The sequence below is a fragment of the Phacochoerus africanus genome, chromosome 15 (genome assembly GCF_016906955.1).
Source record: "Phacochoerus africanus isolate WHEZ1 chromosome 15, ROS_Pafr_v1, whole genome shotgun sequence".
NCBI lineage: Eukaryota > Metazoa > Chordata > Mammalia > Artiodactyla > Suidae > Phacochoerus > Phacochoerus africanus.
Window position 1 is genome coordinate 50,931,036 of NC_062558.1, and position 19,141 is coordinate 50,950,176.

At 49.1% G+C, this 19,141-nt stretch overlaps 1 protein-coding gene across 4 annotated transcripts in view; it reads right to left on the bottom strand.

Annotated features, from left to right (window-relative positions):
- Nucleotides 1-19,141, bottom strand: part of MED15 (mediator complex subunit 15) — a 57,220-nt gene that overhangs the window by 25,361 nt on the left and 12,718 nt on the right. For all 4 annotated transcript variants that reach the window (XM_047762293.1, XM_047762291.1, XM_047762296.1 and 1 more), the window contains exon 2: nucleotides 13,688-13,775. In XM_047762293.1, coding sequence (XP_047618249.1) covers nucleotides 13,688-13,775 — 88 coding nt within the window. The remainder of the gene's footprint in view (nucleotides 1-13,687; nucleotides 13,776-19,141) is intronic.

Here is a 19,141-nt window from a genome sequence, read left to right on the forward strand (position 1 = left end):
CATGGACACGGAGAACAGACTTGCAGTTGGGTGAGGGGGAGGAATGGAAAGGACTGAGAGTTTGTAATGCAAACTATTACATTTAGAATGGATAAGCAATGAGGTTCCTACTGTATAGCACAACTATATCCAATCACTTGTGATGGAACATGATAGAAGATAATAAGAGAAAAAGAATATATTATTTTTACATATATATATATATATAACAGGCTCACTTTGCTGTACAGCAGAAATGGAGAGAACATTGTAAATTAACTACAGTAAATTTTTTTTAAAAAGTCCATAAACAATAAATGCAGGAGAGGGTATGGAGAGAAGGGAACCCTCCTATACTGTTGCTAAGAACAAACACTGGTACAGCCACTACGAAAAACAGTATGGAGGCTCCTCAAAAAAACTAAAAATAGAGTTACCATATGATCCAGCAATCCCACTCCTGGCATACATCTGAACAAAACCCTAATTTGAAAAGATACACGCACCCCAATGCTCACAGAAACACTATTTATAATAGCCAAGACAGGGGCTCCCATCGTGGCTCAGTGGTTAAGGAATCCGACTAGGAACCATGAGGTTGTAGGTTCGATCCCTGGCCTCGCTCAGTGGTTGAGGATCTGGCATTGCCATGAGTTGTGGTGTAAGTTCCCATGTTGCTGTGGCTCTGGCGTAGGCTGGCAGCTACAGCTCCGATTAGACACCTAGCCTGGGAACCTCTGTATGCTGCAGGAGCGGCCCTAGAAAAGGCAAGAAGACAAAAACAAACAAACAAACAAAACAAAACAAACAAACAAAAAACAATAGCCAAGACATGGAAGCAACCTAAATGTCCATCAACAGATGACTGGATAAAGACGATGTGGTATATTTATACAAGGGAATATTATTCAGCCATAAAAAATGAAACAATGCCATTTACAGCAACATGGATGGACTCAAAAGATTGTCTCCATAAGTGAAATAAGTCAGAAAGAGACAAATACCTAAAAAAGAATAAAATAATGCCAACTGCAATAACATGGATGGAACTAGAGATTCTCATACTAAGTGAAGTCAAGTCAGAAAAAGAAAGACAAATACCATATGATATCACATATATGGAATCTAAACCATGGCACAGATGAACCTATCTACAGAACCGAATCAGACAGACATGGAGAACAGAACTGAGGTTGCTGGGGGTGGGGAGGGGAATGGAATGGACTGGGAGTTTGGGGTTAATAGATGCAAATTACGACATTTAGAGTGGATAAGAAATGAGGTCCTGCTGTATACAATACAGGAAACCATACCCAAATACTTTTGATGGAACATGATAGAAGATAGTATGAGAAAAAGAATGTATATATACATATGACTGGGTCACTTTGCTGTACAGCAGAGATTGATAGAACATTGTAAATCAACCATAATTTTTAAAAATTAAAAAAAAAGAACAGACTTGTGGTTGCCAAGGCAGGGGGGGAATGGGGGAAGGAAGGAGTGGGAGTTTGGGATTAGCGATAGTAACTATTATATACTGGATGGATAAACAAGGTCCTACCGTATAGCACAGAGAACTATATTCAATGTCCTATAATAAACCATAATGGAAAAGAAAATGAAAGATACATACATATGTATAACTGAATCATTTTGCTGTACACCAGAAACGAATACAACATTATAAATCAACTATATTTCAATTAAAAAGAAAAAAACAGCCAGACACTTTCACTCTGACACAAGATACAGTAAAAAGGGATTAGGGCCCAGGAGTGTGTCCCCAAAGCCCTTGACACAGAACCAGGATGGAGCATTCAGAGGCAGGTCAGCAGAAGGCACCATACTGCAGTCCCATTGCCATGCTCCCCATTGCAATGGAGGCTCTGGGGGTCAGAGCAGTGTGAGAAAGCCTGAGGTGGGGAGGGCAGGTGAGAGCACCACCTGGCAGGAGAAGTCGGCACAGGGAGCAGTCAGCCACACTGCCACCAGGGGGTGTTCTTGTGGGTCAAATAATCTCCAAGTTCTCGTAATTCTTGCAAATGGCCAGTCACCCAGCAAAACTTGAAGGTGGAGAATGCAGGTCTGTGGACCCAACTGTGGCCCTGACCTCCCCACAGGTAGGCTTCTTCACTCCCATGTTAGGACTTCCCAGCCCCCATCCAAATAGGTTATGGTACCCCTTCTGTTCCAAGGTACCCACCCCTGCACCAGCAACTGCTCCAGGAAAGGGCTGAGGTCACGTCCCTCCCTTATCTTCCCTCGGCATTTATCAGTTCCCAGGCTAGACACCGTAAGTGCGAGTGCCCAGATGCAGGCAGTACCAGCTCACAGGCCGGCACTGATGTGGGGCCAGGCACCTAGGCACAGCTCTGAACACTTTATATATAATTAACAAGCTTCATTCTTCCAACCACCCAGTCAGGCAGGTACTACCAGCTGACTGGTTGGTAGATGAGAAGACAGAAATGTGGAAAAAAGCGTCCTAGAGTTTACAAGCTCTGCCTAACGTGGACATATCTTGCACGAGGGGCAAGGGTGGAGGCTGTCTTCCCTCACAGATGTGGAGGGGGTGGGGCACACATGCTCCCTGTAAAATACAGTAAGTCTTATGTTACACACTACACGTGTATACCTTTTGGGTAAGACAGGAATCTGAACACGTATATTTGCTTTATATCTGCAAAAAGAAATGCTCACATCACAGTTTTAAACCCTTCGAGGTTGAAGGAACTGGGCTGGAAGTGAGACTCGTCTCTTGTTTATGGTTTCCACACTGGAAGTACATAAATCTTTCACCACACTGAAGATAAAAACAAAATCAAAAGAAAAAAGTAGAATTCCTAAAAATGCCAAATTAACTGAAACATGTAAGTGACATCAAGTTGGTGTCAGAATCATACAGGGGGAGTTCCCGTCGTGGCGCAGTGGTTAACGAATCCAACCAGGAACCATGAGGTTGCAGGTTCGGTCCCTGCCCTTGCTCAGTGGGTCAACGATCCGGCGTTGCCGTGAGCTGTGGTGTAGGTTGCAGACTCGGCTCGGATCCTGTGTTGCTGTGCCTCTGGCATAGGCCAATGGCTACAGCTCCAATTAGACCCCTAGCCTGGGAACCTCCATATGCCACGGGAGTGGCCCAAAGAAATAGCAAAAAGACAAAAAAAAAAAAAAAGAATCATACAGGGAAAAGATTTTTGATCATTTTAAAAAACAAAAAGTAGGAGTTCCCGTCGTGGCGCAGTGGTTAACGAATCTGACTAGGAACGAAGAGGTTACGGGTTCGATCCCTGGCCTTGCTCAGTGGGTTAAGGATCCGGCGTTGCCATGAGCTGTGGTGTAGGTCGAAGACTCGGCTCGGATCCTGCATTGTTGTGGCTGTGGTGAAGGCTGGCAGCTACAGCTTGATTCAACCCCTAGCCTTGGAACCTCCATATGCCGTGGGTGCAGCCCCCAAAAGACAAAAGAATAAATAAATAAATAAATAAATAAATAAATAAATAAATAAATCAATAAATAAATAAAATAAGGAGTTCTCCCATGGTGCAGCGAGTTAAGGTTAAGGATCCGGCATTGACACTGCAGCAGCTTGGGTCACTGCTGTGGTGTGGGTTCGATCACTGCCCCGGGAACTTCTGCATGCTGCAGGTGCAGTCAAAAAGAAAAAAAAGAAAAAAAAAAGAAATAAAATGAAAGTAAAACCCAATATGATTAAATCGGAACTAGAAATATCAATGTGAAATTATGGGGTATTGAGGTTGCCGTTATTTTTAAAACTGTTCACGAAAAGGCACAGAAGCCATGAGCAGCCCTGTGCGCACACTGCTTGCTTCAAATACCATTTCACCCTCGAAAAGGAACCAGGGCTCCTTTAAGCAATGGCTGATCCTGGGCCGAGATGCAAGCAAGCTACAACGACAAAGAGGGTGTGAGAAGGGGCCCCAGGAGGGACAGGACTGTGCTTGGGTTCGGCCACTGGGTGAGCACTGAATGAACGGCTGCAATGGACTAAAACTCCGTGCTGGATGCAGAGCCCAAGCTCAGGACGTGACTCAGGAAGAAAAGCAGCCTCTCCCTGTCCCCAGGCCCTGTTCCTTGCCCCCGGTACCATGGGCAGCAGTTCCATAAGAAAGGATTCCTGGTGGTCCCAAACAGCTGTGTTCTCAAGCAACCATGTAGCCCTAGTTGACAAAAGCAAACCCTTCTTTGCAGGAAAACTCCCCCTAATTAAGTGTGGAAGGAAAGCCAGGGTTAATGACAATTACCATTCTGCAATGTCCAGTTAATCAGATGACAAACGGATGGGAAGCTTCATAAGAGTCAGGTGGTCCTTCTCTAAACACCTGACTAACTGTGGCCTTGTGGGAAAATCGAGACACCCAGAAATGTAACACTACAATACACATAATAAATACAAACATGAGGCACCACCTCAGATATATTCTTGCTAACAAGACCTCCCAAACTGTGCTCTTTTGATCTAACACCCAGTTCACAAGAAATAAGGGGCAGGCAAGAGCGAGCCAAGCAACAAGGAATGAAATGCTGCTGCTGGAAGCATGAATGGTAAATGCTCTGCCACTCAGGACTCAAAGGAAGGAAGGAACTGGTAGGGAAAGTGCACGTCACCTTAGGGAACACAGATGTCATCAGAAATAGAATGCTGGTAAAAGATGAATGTTAAAGGTGTTTCTGGTGAGGCTCAGAGGAGAGGAACACGTGACTGGAAACTAGAGCAAAGAGAATCCTTGTTATTTAGTGGCAGTAAGTTTAGCTGACTCATTCCCCAGTTGTGTGGAAGGCAGAACCTGTCCGCAATGAACTTGGATGTTTGGCTGAGTAGATTCCACGGTACGCATGGAAGGTCTGGCATGGCTTCTTGCTGCATAAAGTGAAATATGAGAGGAAAGCAAGAAATGGAGGCAAGAACTGTTAAGCATAAAGGAAACCGGACTTGATTTGGAAAATCCTTAAGCTATTCAGATGACCAAAAAACAAAAACAAAAACCACGAAAATCAGGAGATTTACTGTAGGAATGTGCTCTGAAGAGAACGCAGAGGGTTTGGCTGGACAGGTTTCACTAGTGCCAGAAACCAGGCACGTGGTTCACAAATCCCCCTAATTGTCTCACAGAAGCCAGGAGGAGCGGTGAAATTATCCAGGACAGACATGGGGAAGCCTCCTGTCTAATGGCATGAACCCTATCACATCCACAAAGCACACAAGGGTTAGAGTGTCATACCAGAAGATACCCTGCCAGCTTGGACTGGATGAGATTTTTAAAGGGTGTCAGATTCCCAAAGTCTACAGACAGGAAACAGACTCACTCCAAACCTGACTATGAGGGGAGAGTCTTGGGACAAGAGGGCAAAGCCATGAGCCCAGAGACTGGGGCCTCCAAGCCTGTGGTCATCTGTCCAGCAGCTATAGGAAACTAGTACACTGTCTCCACAGACTGGTCTATTCCGGGCGTCTTACACAAATGCATCACACACATGGGCTCCCTTGTGACTATGTCACTACACTGCGCATGTTTCCAAGGTTCACCCATGTTGTACTGCATATCAGTACTTCCTTCATTTGGCCAAATAGTCCCATCACATAGATACACCATATTTTGTCTGTCCACTCACCAGCTGATAAGCACTTGGGTGCTTGCACTTTATGGCTATTACGAGCAAGGCTATGAATCTGTGCACAAGTTCTGTGCAACTATGGTAACACTGTTTAATTCTTTGAGGAGTCACCGTGCTGTGCTCCACAGTGGATACTCCACTTTACATTCCTTCCGGCAACGTAGGAGGCTCCAAGTTCTCACCCATACTTCTTATTGCCCATGTTTTTAAAGTTCTACCTCACTGTGGTTTAGAGTTTGGGATTTGCTTTTCCTTAATGACTAATGATGTTGAGCATCCTTTCATGTACTTCTTGGGCATTTGTATATCTTCTTTGGAGAAATGTCTACTCAAGTTCCTTGCCCATTTCTAGTTTTGTTGGGTTTTTTTGTTGGCCACACTCCCGGCCTGTGGAAGTTCCTGGGCCAGGGATTGAACCCATGCCACAGCTGTAGTAAAGCTGGATCCTTAACCTGCTGCACTGCACAGAAACTTCCTTTGCCCATTTTTCAATTAGGTTGCTTGGCTGCATCTATTGCTATTGCTGAATTGCAGCTCTTTATATACTCTGGACACCAGCCTCTTAATAGATATGCAAATATTCTGCCCATTCCATAGGATGTCTTTTCATTCTCTTGATGGTGTCCTTTGATGCACAAGTTTTGTCTTTTTGTTTTTTAGGGCTGTACCTGAGGCACGTGGAAGTTTCCAGGCCAGGAGTTGAATTAGAGCTGTAGCTGTCAGCCCAAGCCACAGCTATTGTTACGAGGGATCCCCAACCCAATGAGCAAGGCCAGGAATTGAACCCGCATCCCCACGGATACTAGTTGGGTTTGTAACCAGCTCAGCCACAAAGGGGAACTCTGATGCAGAGGTTTTCAATTTTGATGAAGTCAAATTAATCTGTCTTTTCTTTTGTTGCTTATGCTTCTGGTGTCACAAGTTAAGAAATCTTGCCTAATCCAAAGTCACAGATTTACGCCTATATTTTCTTCTGAGAGTTTTATAGTTTTAGCTTTTAGGTCTTTGACCCATTTTGAGCTAATATTTATATATGATATGAGGCTGGGGACCAACCTCGATGTTATCCATGTGGTAATCCAGCTGTCCCAGAACCATTTGTTCTTTTCCAAGACTGTTCTGGCCATTCTGGGTCCCCTGAATTCCCTTAGGATCAGTTTGACAATTTCTACAAAGCCTATTTCAAAGTTTCCTCATATACTAAAAAAATATATCAAACCCCAGAGCAGGTGCTCCAGAACTAGTGTTCTCAGCAACGTGGACCTTTGGTAAGTATTGTGTTGTGATTCCTATATTTTATAATCTTATTTTCATACATTATAAAATATTTTCAACATATAAAAAGTGAGGGATAAAACAAACTATAGTGGGCTCCTTATCCATTTTAAAATTTAAAAAATCAGATCAAAATTAAAAAGAAAGCAAGCTAACTCCCCATGCCACCACTGATTTTGCCCTACACCTGGGTTTCTTTACAGGGGCACTGAGAAGTCACAGCGCCAGGACAGAGTGTGTGTAAAATACTCTCAGGTCCTCAGCACATACTAGTGGAGACAGCCACTGAAGACCAATCAGAATTTACAAGGCCTCTGAGCAAGCATGCCACCCAAGGGTGGTGCAGGAGCAGAACTTGCTGTTACCCCGAGGCAGAGCTGAGGATAGGAGCACTGCCCTGGACCTGTGGAGGACTGGCTGCATCCAGGCCTTACCAGCAGATCTTAGCAGTTGTCCAGAAAATGCTAGTCTTTTCATGTGTTTGCATTTTTCAATGTACACAATTGTGCTTTTCTCCTCCAATAACGGTCCTTGATTCAGCAGGGCTAGCAGAAGATATATTCAAATTCAGTTGAAAGCCCAACCCTGGGCTTGTAAGCTCCTTAAGAAAGGCTGAAGGTAGGACAGAATCTCCTTTATCAAATGTGGACAGCATCCTCATCCTTTTTCCAGGCTATGCCTTCTTTATCCCAGCAGGTTGTTTGTTCCCTCAGGCCTTCCTCCGATTAACCTCTAGGTCATTTCCTATTTCTGAGTTTTACCTTGGCCCCCCACTGTGGGGACTCAGTTCTCGTCACTTCTACACTGTAAACCCAAGACATGCATTACTTTTGCATAATACTATATATCATGTGCAAAAAAATTGGTGTGTGTTTAACACATAAGCTTAATTTAAAAGACAACCAAGTGGGAGTTCCTGCTGTGGTTCAGTGGAAACGAATCTGACTAGGAACCATGAGGTTGTAGGTTCGATCCCAGGCCTCGCTCAGTGGGTTAAGGATCTAGTGTTGCCATGAGCTCTGGTGTAGGTCGCAGATGTGGCTCAGATCCTGCTTTTGCTGTGGCTGTGGTGTAGGCCAGCAGCTATAGCTCCAACTCGACCCCTAGCCCGGGAGCCTCCATATGCTGGGAATGTGGCCCTAAAAAGTAAAACGAACAAACAAAAAAACCACCCAAGTGGGAGTTCCCTGGTGGCCTAGGAGGTTAAGGATCCAGTGTTGTCACCGCTGTAGCTCAGCTTTGATCTCCGGCCCAGGAAATTCTGCATGCTTTGGCACAGCCAAAAAATAAAAACAATCACGTGATAAGCAAATGTTCAGAAATGCACTGCCACAGCAGGTGCTGACGAAGAGGCCCCAGGCTCCCTGGCTGTGCTCTCACACGGTAGATGCCAAGTCTTCCTGAATCTTCAGAAGGTTGCCTTGAGTGTTCAGAGCTGCTATTACCACAACCACCCAACAATCCCTGGCAGTTATTTTTGCTTCTTTCAGTCTCCTTTAGGCGGGGTGTAGTCCTTCCCGCAGGAATTAAGGTGTTAAGGAATGAAAGTGGGTTTTGCGTGTCTTTTGCTTTGCTAGATGGAAGGAAGTAAGAGAAGTAGCTAAGGGCGCAGGCTCAATCCCAGACTACTGAGTGTCCACAATGGCTCACCCTGCCCCAGATGGGGGACCTCCCAGCAAGTCACTGGGCATCTGTATGTCTGAGCCTCCTGTCTGCAAGCGGAAGGGAGTGGGACTGTACCTGCTCCCAGGCCTGCAAGAGTTCAGCACTGCAGAGAGTGCCAGGGCCTGGCCCTGAGATCTGGATCTAGCCAGGGACAGGGCAGAGGGGGCTTCCCCTTGGTGAGGACCCCCATACTGCAGGCAGGAGCCCAGCAGGTAATCTGGACTTAGTGAGTTCTCCCAAGCCAGAGTGCTCAAGGTTTCCCTTGACCTGCAGTGTACACGAGCACCCCAGCTTCCTGCAGGGCAGACACCTCTAGACCCACCAGCTTGCCAGGATCCCAAGGGAAAGTCAGCACTTCTCCAGGGCCTCCTCTGCCTCCCAGCCCCTCTGGAGTCTAGAGGCAGAGAAATCCCTCTTTCCTCCCCTTATCCTTGCTGTAGGTCCTGCTTTTAAAGTTCCTGCACAGTCATACTACAGGGGTCTGAGCACGAAGGGCAGGTAACAAGCATGCCCAGGCTGCCACCTGACTGGAGAGTTCCTCCACATCCCACCTGGGGGGATGGGCCTCGCGGCTCCAGGCATGGCGCGAGCAGAGCTAATAAGCTGAATGTCAGACAACAGTGCCCAAGCAGGATATTTGTTTCTTTAAAAGTGACCTAGGAAATGTCCCACACCTCTCCATAAATACCTCTTTTCCAATCAAGGCCTCCTCTGGAAGTTAGGGTTTTTTTTTTTTCTTTTTAGGGCCACGCCTGCGCATATGGAAGTTCCCTGACTAGGGGTCGAGTCAGAGCCTCATCTGTTACCTACACCAAAGCCACAGCAACACAGGATCCTTAACCCACTGAGCAAGGCCATGGATCAAACCCACTTCCTCACAGACACTTCGTTGGGTTCCTAGCCTGCTGAGTCACAACAGGAACTCTGAAGTTAGGGATTTAGAACAGCATGACCAAGGTGTGGTACATAGACTGCAGTAAGGCAGAGACCAGAATGTGAGGGGCTGTTGGGCTTCCAGATGCCCCTTCACATTGGAGGACTTATTCCCCAGCTGCTGGGAGGCTCCCTGTGGTGGCCAGGCTCCATAAAAGCAGCCACACCTGCTGGCTCCCAGCGCACACAGGCCATGGCACGTAAAGGGTGAAGGCAAATGATTCCCCTGCCTGACTATACAATGGCCATGGGACTTGCCGGAACCCAGTGACCAGTGAGGACATCTGGGGTCTGACAGCTTCCACACCCTCCTGCTGGGAAGCAGCCACCCTGCCCTAAGGAAGTCCGGACTATGCTGCTGGAGGCCACGCTGGGAAGATGGATGTGCCTACCCATGAGTGAACACTTTTTGGACCCTCCAGCCCAACACAGCTGCCAGTGTGAGAGGTCACCAGTGAGGCCAGAAGAATGGTCAGCCCAGCAACCTGTCACTCCAATCCCAACCCACAGGATTGGGACAAATACCAACTCATGGCTCTAGGTAACAAACAGTACTAGACCAACAAGCTGCATGTTTCCAAAGTCAAAACAGTTCAATCAGCCCTCTTATCAGTTCTTATTGCATGCCCCGAAATATCTGAAAATTATATACTTAATAAGAGAACTCTATCCAAAATTCATAAAGAGCCGTCACATTCTAACAATAAAAAAACAACAACTCAATTTTAAAATGGACAAAGGATCTGAATAAACACTTCTCCCAGAGTTCCCACTGTAGCAAAACAGGATCTGCATTGTCTCTGCAGCACCAGGACGCAGGTTCAATCCCCAACCAGACACAGTGGGTTAAAGGATGTGGTGTTGCTGCAGCTGTAGGGTAGGTTACAACTGCAGCTGGGATCAGATCCCTAGCCCAGGAACTCCATATGCCGCGGGATGGCCAAAAAAAAAAAAAATTTCTCCAAGGAAAATATACAAATGACCAATAAACACAATCAGTCATCAGTGAATGCAAATCAGAACCACCCTGAGACAGCACTTCACACTCATTATCATGGCACTAATAAAAAATACAAACAATAACAAGCATTGATAAGGAATGGAGAAATTGGAACCTCATACACTCCTATAGAGAATTTAAAATGGTACAGCTGGAGTTCCCGTCGTGGCGCAGTGGTTAACGAATCCGACCAGGAACCATGAGGTTGCGGGTTCGGTCCCTGCCCTTGCTCAGTGGGTTAACGATCCGGCGTTGCCGTGAGCTGTGGTGTAGGTTGCAAACGCCGCTCGGATCCCGCGTTGCTGTGGCTCTGGCGTAGGCCGGTGGGCTACAGCTCCGATTCAACCCCTAGCCTGGGAACCTCCATGTGCCGTGGAAGCGGCCCAAGAAATAGCAACAACAACAACAAAAAAAAAGACAAAAGACAAAAAATAAAAAAAATAAAAATAAATAAAATAAAATGGTACAGCTGCAATTCCTGAGAAGCCTGGCCATTCCTCAAAAGGTTAAATACAGAGTTACTCCATGATCCAGCAATTCCTCCCCTAGGCGTAAACCAAAGAGAAATGGAAATACACATCCACAGGAAAGCTTGTCCATATTCAGAGCAGCATTACTGTAATAGCCAAAAAGGGGAAACAATGTCCATAAACAGATGGATGGATAGATGAAATGCACTACATCTATACAGTTAAGTGTTATTTGGCAATAAAAAGGAATAAAGTACACGCTATGACATGGTTTAGGGATGAAAATTGAAAATATTATGCTAAGTGAAAGAAGCCAGTCACAAAAACATACATTGTATGGTTGCATCTACATGAAAAGCACCAAAGAAGCAAAACCATAGCAACGGAAAGCAGGTAAGTAGTTACCTAGGGCTGAAGGTGGAGGGAAAATGAGGAATGATGGCTAACAGGTACTGAGTTTCTTTTAGAAAATGCTCTAAAATTGATTGTGGTGGAGTTCCCTTGTGCCTCAGTTGGTTAAGGATCAGGCGCTCTCGCTGCTGTGGCACAGGTTCAACCCCTGGCTCAGGAACTTCCATGTGCTGTTGGTATAGCTAAAAAGAAAAAAAAAATACGAATTTCCGTTGTGGCACAGCAGAAACGAATCCGATTAGTATCCATGAGGATGCAGGTTCAATCTCTGGCCTCACTCAGTGAGTCAGGGATCCAGCACTGCTGTGAGCTGTGGTGGAGGTTGCAGACTTGGCTCGGTTCTGGCATTGCTCTGGCTGCAGCATAGGCTGGCAGCTGCAGCTCAGATTCAACCCCGAGCCTGGGAACTTCCATATGCCACAGGTGTAGCCCTAAAAAGCGGAAAAAAAAAAAAAAAAGAATGAAAGAAAAAGAAAATAAAATAAATACAAAATTAAAACATAAAAAGCTGGAATTCCCAATGTGGCTCAGTGGTAACAAACCCAACTAGTATCCATGAAGATATGGGTTCAATCCCTGGCCCTGCTCAATGGGCTAAGGATCCAGGGTTGCTGTGAGCTGTGGCAGACTCGGCTTTGGATCAGGTGTTGCTATGGTTGTGGTGGAGGCCGGCAGCTACAGCTCTGATTCAACCCCTAGCCTGGGAACTTTTATATGCTGTGGATACAGCCCTAAAAAAATTAAAAAATTAAAAAAAAATTGATTATGGTGATTGGTGCACAACTCTACGAAGATTCTAAAGACCACTGAACTGTACACTTTAATGGGTGAACTGCACAGGATACGAATATCAATAAAGTTGTTATAAAAAGATGCTGGAATTCCCGTCGTGGCGCAGTGGTTAATGAATCCAACTAGGAACCATGAGGTTGCGGGTTCGGTCCCTGCCCTTGCTCAGTGGGTTAACGATCCGGTGTTGCCGTGAGCTGTGGTGTAGGTTGCAGGCGTGGCTCGGATCCCGCGTTGCTGTGGCTCTGGTGTAGGCTGGCAGCTACAGCTCCGATTCGACCCCTAGCCTGGGAACCTCCACATGCCGCGGGAGCGGCCCAAGAAATAGCAAAAAGACAAAATAAATAAATTAAATAAATAAATAAAAACTATTAAAAAAAAAAAAAGAAGATGCTTGTTGTCTATGTCCATCTGGGTACACGGGCTCCTGCAGCTTCTTCCACCCACACGTGCTCACAAACACACTCGAATGCTCTGACTTCTAAGCCCAGACCCCACTCACAGTTTCTGCTTTGGAAGCTGTACTCTCTGTTAGTAATCTCTCCCTTTCCATTTCTTTCTTCCTTTTTATTTTTAGGGCTACACCCACAGCATATGGAAGTTCCCAGACTAGGGGTCAGATCGGAGCTGTAGCCACTGGCCTACACCACAGCCACAGCAATGGCAGATCTGAGCTGCGTCTGCAACCTACACCACAGCTCACAGTAACGCCGGATCCTTAACCCACTGAGCAAGGCCAGGGACTGAACCCTTGTCCTTATGAGTACAAGTTGGATTCCTTTCCCCTGTGCCACAATCGGAACTTCTCCCCTTTCCGTTTCAAAACAGGCTCATCTCATCTAAACACTCAGATGAGGCTCACATCTCCCCAACTGACCTCTACATGTCTTGACAGTTGGTTTATCTAGACCAGTATCCAACTGTGAGCCATACAAAGCACAGTGGGTCCCAGAGCTTGTGGCCCCACTGGGGCCCAGTGCAGCGAAGCCAGGACCTGCAGGGCAGGGGCAGGACCCAGGCCTGCCTTGCACGAGCAGAGTCGCATAACCCCAGATGCTCCATTTGGCTTCTACTAACAGCTCTGCCCCAAGGCTAGTGCACAGATGAAAAGAAGTGGCTGTGTGAAGCCCGAGGTGGCAACGTGAGCGCCCACACAGGAAATCCTCCCCAGCCACCACACTGGCAACGCCCCCTTCCATGGCCTCAGCCTCAAGCATCACCTTTACCATTCAACAAAAGAAAAACAGAACCCCTCCTGGGCCTACCTGTCAGGCCCCTCGGGGCTTTGGTGAAGACCCCCGGGAGGGCTGAGCCTGAAAGAGTGCCCTGTGGGATTCATAGGAGCTGACAATCGCAGAGGGACCCACATAAGGCCTGCATCCTAGGTGCCCACCCAGTGCCATGTGCCCAGCGCCCTGCCACACCTGTACCATGGACATGGGAAGACCCACAAGACTGCTGCGCAGAGCGCCTCAGTGATGCCCATAGTGTGGGACCAGCCACCCTCCCCCCGCCCCCAGGGCCTTACCCGGGTCTTGGCCTTCAGGAACACGTGGCTCTCCATGTCCTTGCTAGATTTACTGTGGGCCACACCAGCCTTCCTCATGGCATCCTCACTGGAACACAAAGGAGAAGAAATGTTGACACCCAGGCTTCCTGGCCAGCAGGCTGGCACAGCAGCTGCCCTGGCCCGCGGGGCCTGGCTGAGGTCCAGGACAAGCTGGAAGGGAGGGGCCCTCGGCACCACCATGAAAGGCAGCTGAGCAGGGGAGAAAGCAGGCAGGGCCAGGAGAAGGAAGGAGCAGGAAAGGTGGTCACCACATACAAAGCAGCCATCCCGGCTCAAGCAGGCAGAGGGGCCAGGCCCAGGGATGGCTCACGGCCAGCTCGTCTAATAGCTGGGCGGCTTGCTTCCATTTCCTGCCCTCTGAATGGCCTGAGTCCTCAACCCATTCTGGCATTAAGAGCACTGGGACCCTTGCTCCAGACCCCTCCTCTGCAGAACAGAGGGGCCACGCCAGTCCCCTCTCAGTCCTTCCCAAGGCAAAATCTGCTGTGTTGGACACACAGGTCCTCCACGTGGGACCAAGAAGACTAGCCTGACCTCAACAACTTCCAGCTGGTGCAGGAGACAGCGGCACAGCGACAATGCTTGCACAGCAAGAGTCAGGGTGTGAACACAGGTTTTCGTCACGTGACACCTTGCTGGGAGCAAGCCAGGGACACAGCTCAATCTGGCTGCCTACAGGCAGTCCTCCAAGCTGCCAGCCGACACTCTGAAGGGGGGCGGGCATGTGGGCCCCACGAGGACTTGCATCCTGACAGCAGCAGATGCCTGGCAAGTCCACAGAGAAGACAGCCATAGGCTTAATCCTGGGAGGACATCACAGGCCCGAGACACCAGATCCGCTGAGGCTTCTCTGGGTGCTGGGCTCTGTCAAGAGCACGAGCCACATCCCACACCCATCCCCCCAAAAGGGCCCTGAGTGTCATCGGCTGGAGAACAAACAGGCTCCCTGAACACTGTTTTCAGTTCTGCAAACCATATTTTAAAAAATACTCTTGTTCCTGTCTTTAGTCTGCAGATCATATTCCATAAGATAGAAGATGAGGCCAAAAAGGAAGCAGTTCTGCTGTTACAATCCGCTTTCCAAAGAGAGGGCCTGTCCTTTCCTTTTTGGCCACCTCAGCATTTTGTCAGAGGCTCCCATCCATCCAGCAGGCTTGAACCCATGTGGCACCAGATCCCACAGGCCTGCGTAAGTATGGGCCCCTCCTCCGCACTCAGCCCCTGCTGGCGATGCTCAATGAACAAGGAAGACTAGCAAACATGAGTGGAGGGCAGAGCCCCAAAGGGACAGCCGAGAGGATGGTGGAGCACGGCTGGCCCTGGGGTCAGGGAGGAGGGCGGGCCTTCACGACCACCTGACACAGGAACAGTGCTTTGGTGCCACCAGGGAGGCATCAGCACTGCAAGACCAGCCCTGAGTTGAAGGATGAGGGTTCAGAAACGCAGCCCCCACCGCGACCTGGGCTCTGTGAGGCTGCCCCTTGGAGGCAGAGCTGCCCAGTCAGAGCTCGACAGGTCTCTGGTGCAAACTTGAGCCTCCCCAGGGAGGACCTAACCCAGCACCTGACCAGGTCCCATGAGTCCCCCAACCCAGACCCCAGAGAGGAAGCCTGGGAATCCCCTCTTCCCTTCCGGATTCTGGCCTCCACTCCCCACAGCTCCGACCTCACCCATCTCCCACATCATGTGTGCCATCCCTGCAGTGGCCTCCGTCTCCGGGTCCCAGCCCCACCACCTCCACCAGATCCCCAGGCTCTGACCAGCTCCACGTCCCACCTGCCTCAAGGGCCTCCATCCAGCTGAGGAGCCCCTTCTTCGCCCACTCTGCTTGCTCTCCCAAGGGGACCAACTCACCAGCCCTGCACTGACCCGGAACCCCCACTCTCTGCCTCACTTCATAGACACCTGCAGTCACTGACCACACCCATGGCACCTCCCGTGGGAATCACTGGCTTCCTGTCTGTCCTATGAACACCTTGAGAACAGACTGTGGTGTCCACCTCTATGGGCAGCAGGCAGGCATCAGTGTCCATTATTTGTAACTCGAGGGGCAGCAACACCACTTACTCTGACAGGACAGTACATGGCAGGCTCAGAGAAACCAGTCTCACACAGGCATGTCCTGGTGGCAGAGGCCAGGGGCCCAGGGAAAAGCAGGGCAAAGCTGTGCAGGGAGCACAGGAGGGAGGGAGAGCCTAGGCTCCTGATCCCTGGACTGAATGCACAGACAGAGGCTCAAATTCCAACCTGCCACTGGCCAGCTCCGGGTCTTGAGAGGTACTGCCCCCCCCGCCCCAATATTCTCTCTTAAAGATGCTCAGAGAGGCTGAGGTCAGGATGAAAGTGTGAGGACAGGCCCAGCTCAGCCTTCTCTTCCTCACCTCCGCACTATCTCCAAAGTGGGAAACTCAACTTGTCAATCAGAGTCCCATCCTAGACACACACCCAGCCACCACGTGTCCTCGGGCAGGTTGCCTGGATGCAAGCTCAATGGGCGCTAAGGCCCCCACCTGCCCTGGCCACTCCTCCCCTCGCCAGTGACCCTGCATGAGGCAACACCTTGCAGTGCAGAGGGAGGACGGTGACAGTGCCACCTCATCCTGCGAATTATAGGAGGTAATGTCATCAGGCACACTGGCGCACAGGAGGTGAGGGACCTCAGTCAGAGGACAGTCTCCCTGGCCCTCCCACCCAGGCTTGGTTCTCTCCTGACACCACCCTCCTCAACACGGCCTCCAGGTCCATGCAGGCAGAGTTCTGAAGTCCTGAGCACCTTGGGTCTCCTGTCGGTGCCTAAGGCTCTTGGCCTCAAATATATAGGACATCCTGAGCCCACCCAAAGATGTTCATTCTGCTGTCCAGAGGAAACGTCCCCAGATTTGAGAACTGCAACACCCATTAACTAACTGACCCCTTGTGGGCGGATGTTCTGGCCGGCCCTGTCCCCCCACCTTGGGAAGCTCCCTGCAGCCCAGATGAAAAGTCTGTTTGCCCACCTGAGACAGGAGCCTACAGCTGGCATGTGGGGCCCTCCACTGTGTCACACCAGTCCCAGAATATAGCAGAACAGTTACACATCCCACGTCAGGAGGGGGAAGGTGGCTCTAAGCACATCACCAAAAGCAGACCTCACAACGGGAAGAGAGCTCGGCTGACTAAAAGAAGATTCTGACCACATAGTGATCAGCCCCTGACCAGACACAAGGAAAAGGGATCTAGATCTGCCCAGCCCTGATGTCTGAGAAGGGGTGCTCATGGCCTGGGCAGGGGCCCTGCGGGTCTGAGGGCAAGCTCCCCACATCTGGGGCACAGCTCGGGGCAAAGCACAGCTCAGGCCAGAACAAGAGAGAACTGCCTGCTCCACCAGTTCCAGCTGAGCCCACACATCCCGTGACAAGACCAGCCCAAAGCTTTGTTCCTAGCACCAAGGGGTCCTATAAGCCCAGGAAACAAAGACAGACCAGAAGGAGAGCAAGTCACCACAGTGGCCCTGAGAGGGGACACAGGTCTCATCACACCTATGGGTTTCATATTCTCAACTCAGAAAGTACCTATATTTCCTTTGGCTTCTTCCCCCAAACACTGCAAGTGCCAAGTTTTTTAAAAATCAGGAATTTATTTGGAGAGAAGGATGGTAAGAGATGAGTCAGAATTAAAAAAAAAAAAAAAAATACAGGTTCCAGAAGTTCCTGTTGTGGCTCAGCATGTTAAGAAGCTGACTAATATCCACGAGGATGCGGGTTCGATCCCTGGACTTAGTGAGTTAAAGATTCGGAGTTGCTGCAAGCTGCTGTGTAAATCAGATGTGGCTTGGATCTGGCATTGCTGTGGCTGTGGCGGAGGGTGGCAGCTGCAGCTCCATCTGACCCCCTAGCCCAGGAACTTCCATATGCTGTGGGTGCGGCCATTAAGATAAAAAAACAAACAGTTTTCAATGTAAGGCCTGGCTTTCTGAGAAGAGAAAACCCATCAGTAGAACAGAGCCATCTGATGGGTGAGGTGCTAGCTTAAGTTGTAATCCAAATAAATACGTTCCCTGCAACAACTCTATTTTAAAAATAAAGTTAAGGGGAGTTCCCGTCTGGCGCAGTGGTTAACGAATCTGACTAGGAACCATGAGGCTGCGGGTTCGATCCCTGGCCTACTCAGTGGGTCAAGGATCCAGCGTTGCCGTGAGCTGTGGTGTAGGTTGCAGACGCGGCTCGGATCTCACATTGCTGTGGCTGTGGCATAGGCCGGCAGCAACAGCTGAGATTAGACCCCACCACCTCCACCAGATCCCCAGGCTCTGACCAGCTCCACAGTGGCCCCCTTTAGGAGTAAGCAGCCAACCAAGGGCTCCCAGGCAGCTAACACAGCCAACCCACAAGAAACGCATCAAGAAGGAGAAAACATCAAGACGCTATCCTTATTATCCAAATGGATAAGTTATCACATCCCTTTAACAAGAACAAGATGCTAAAAAACAAAAAAGTCAGATTATGGGAAAAAAAAGGGGGGGGTTCTTACAAATTAAAAGCATCTTAGATGCTAGCAGTGAAAGGTCAGAGATAAAATTGAAGAAATCCCCCAGACAGGAGAGCTAGAAGACAGAGACAGACAGCAGGAGATAAAAGATAAAGAAAAGGAGAAGAAGGTCATGGGCCAGCTTTAAAGACTAGAGGAGAGGGAGCCCTGGACATGGAGGGAACAAGAGCCCCAGAAAGGACAGAAGGAATTCACTGCCGGCGGAGAGTTTGGGGAGTGAGGCAAGTCGCCCTAAACCGCACGGAAAGGAGAAGAACTGGGCCAGCACCATGGCAGCCCCAACACCAGAAAGCAGAGGGATGGGCTTCTCAACCCTTGAGGAAACATCTCTGACCTAGAAGTCCGTGTGCATCCAAACCCACAGGCCTCCAGAAACTCAACTCCCTCAGCCCCTCCCTGGAAGCAGGTGAATGAGGGTGTGAGCCAAAAAGAAGAAAACCCAGGATATAGGAAACAAGAGGCCCAACACTGGTGCCCTGCAACTCAGAGGACAAGCCCCTGAGGGGGCTCCACCCAGAAGGCCTCCAGAAGGGAGGTGGGGACAGAGAGCTGGGCAGCTCTGGGGTCTGGAGAACTATACCGAGAGGCGACTGAGGACACGGGAACACTTGACCACAGGCACACAGAAAACTGGCACATCTTTAAGAAGGCTATTTTTTCCTTGGGGGTAAATGCCATCACAGTCCCCACTGTGCAGGGGAAGCATTCGTTACCCATTTACCCTGAAGGGGAAACACTGGCTAACGATGGAGAAGCAGAGATAAGAGCTGGGTTGTCAGAGAAAGTCAGTTGATTGTCCACCACAGAAAACTCATGAAGGCCTCAGGGAGCACAGCACATGCTATGGCTTAGCTCCATGGGCAGCGATGGAAAAGGGCCGGAGTC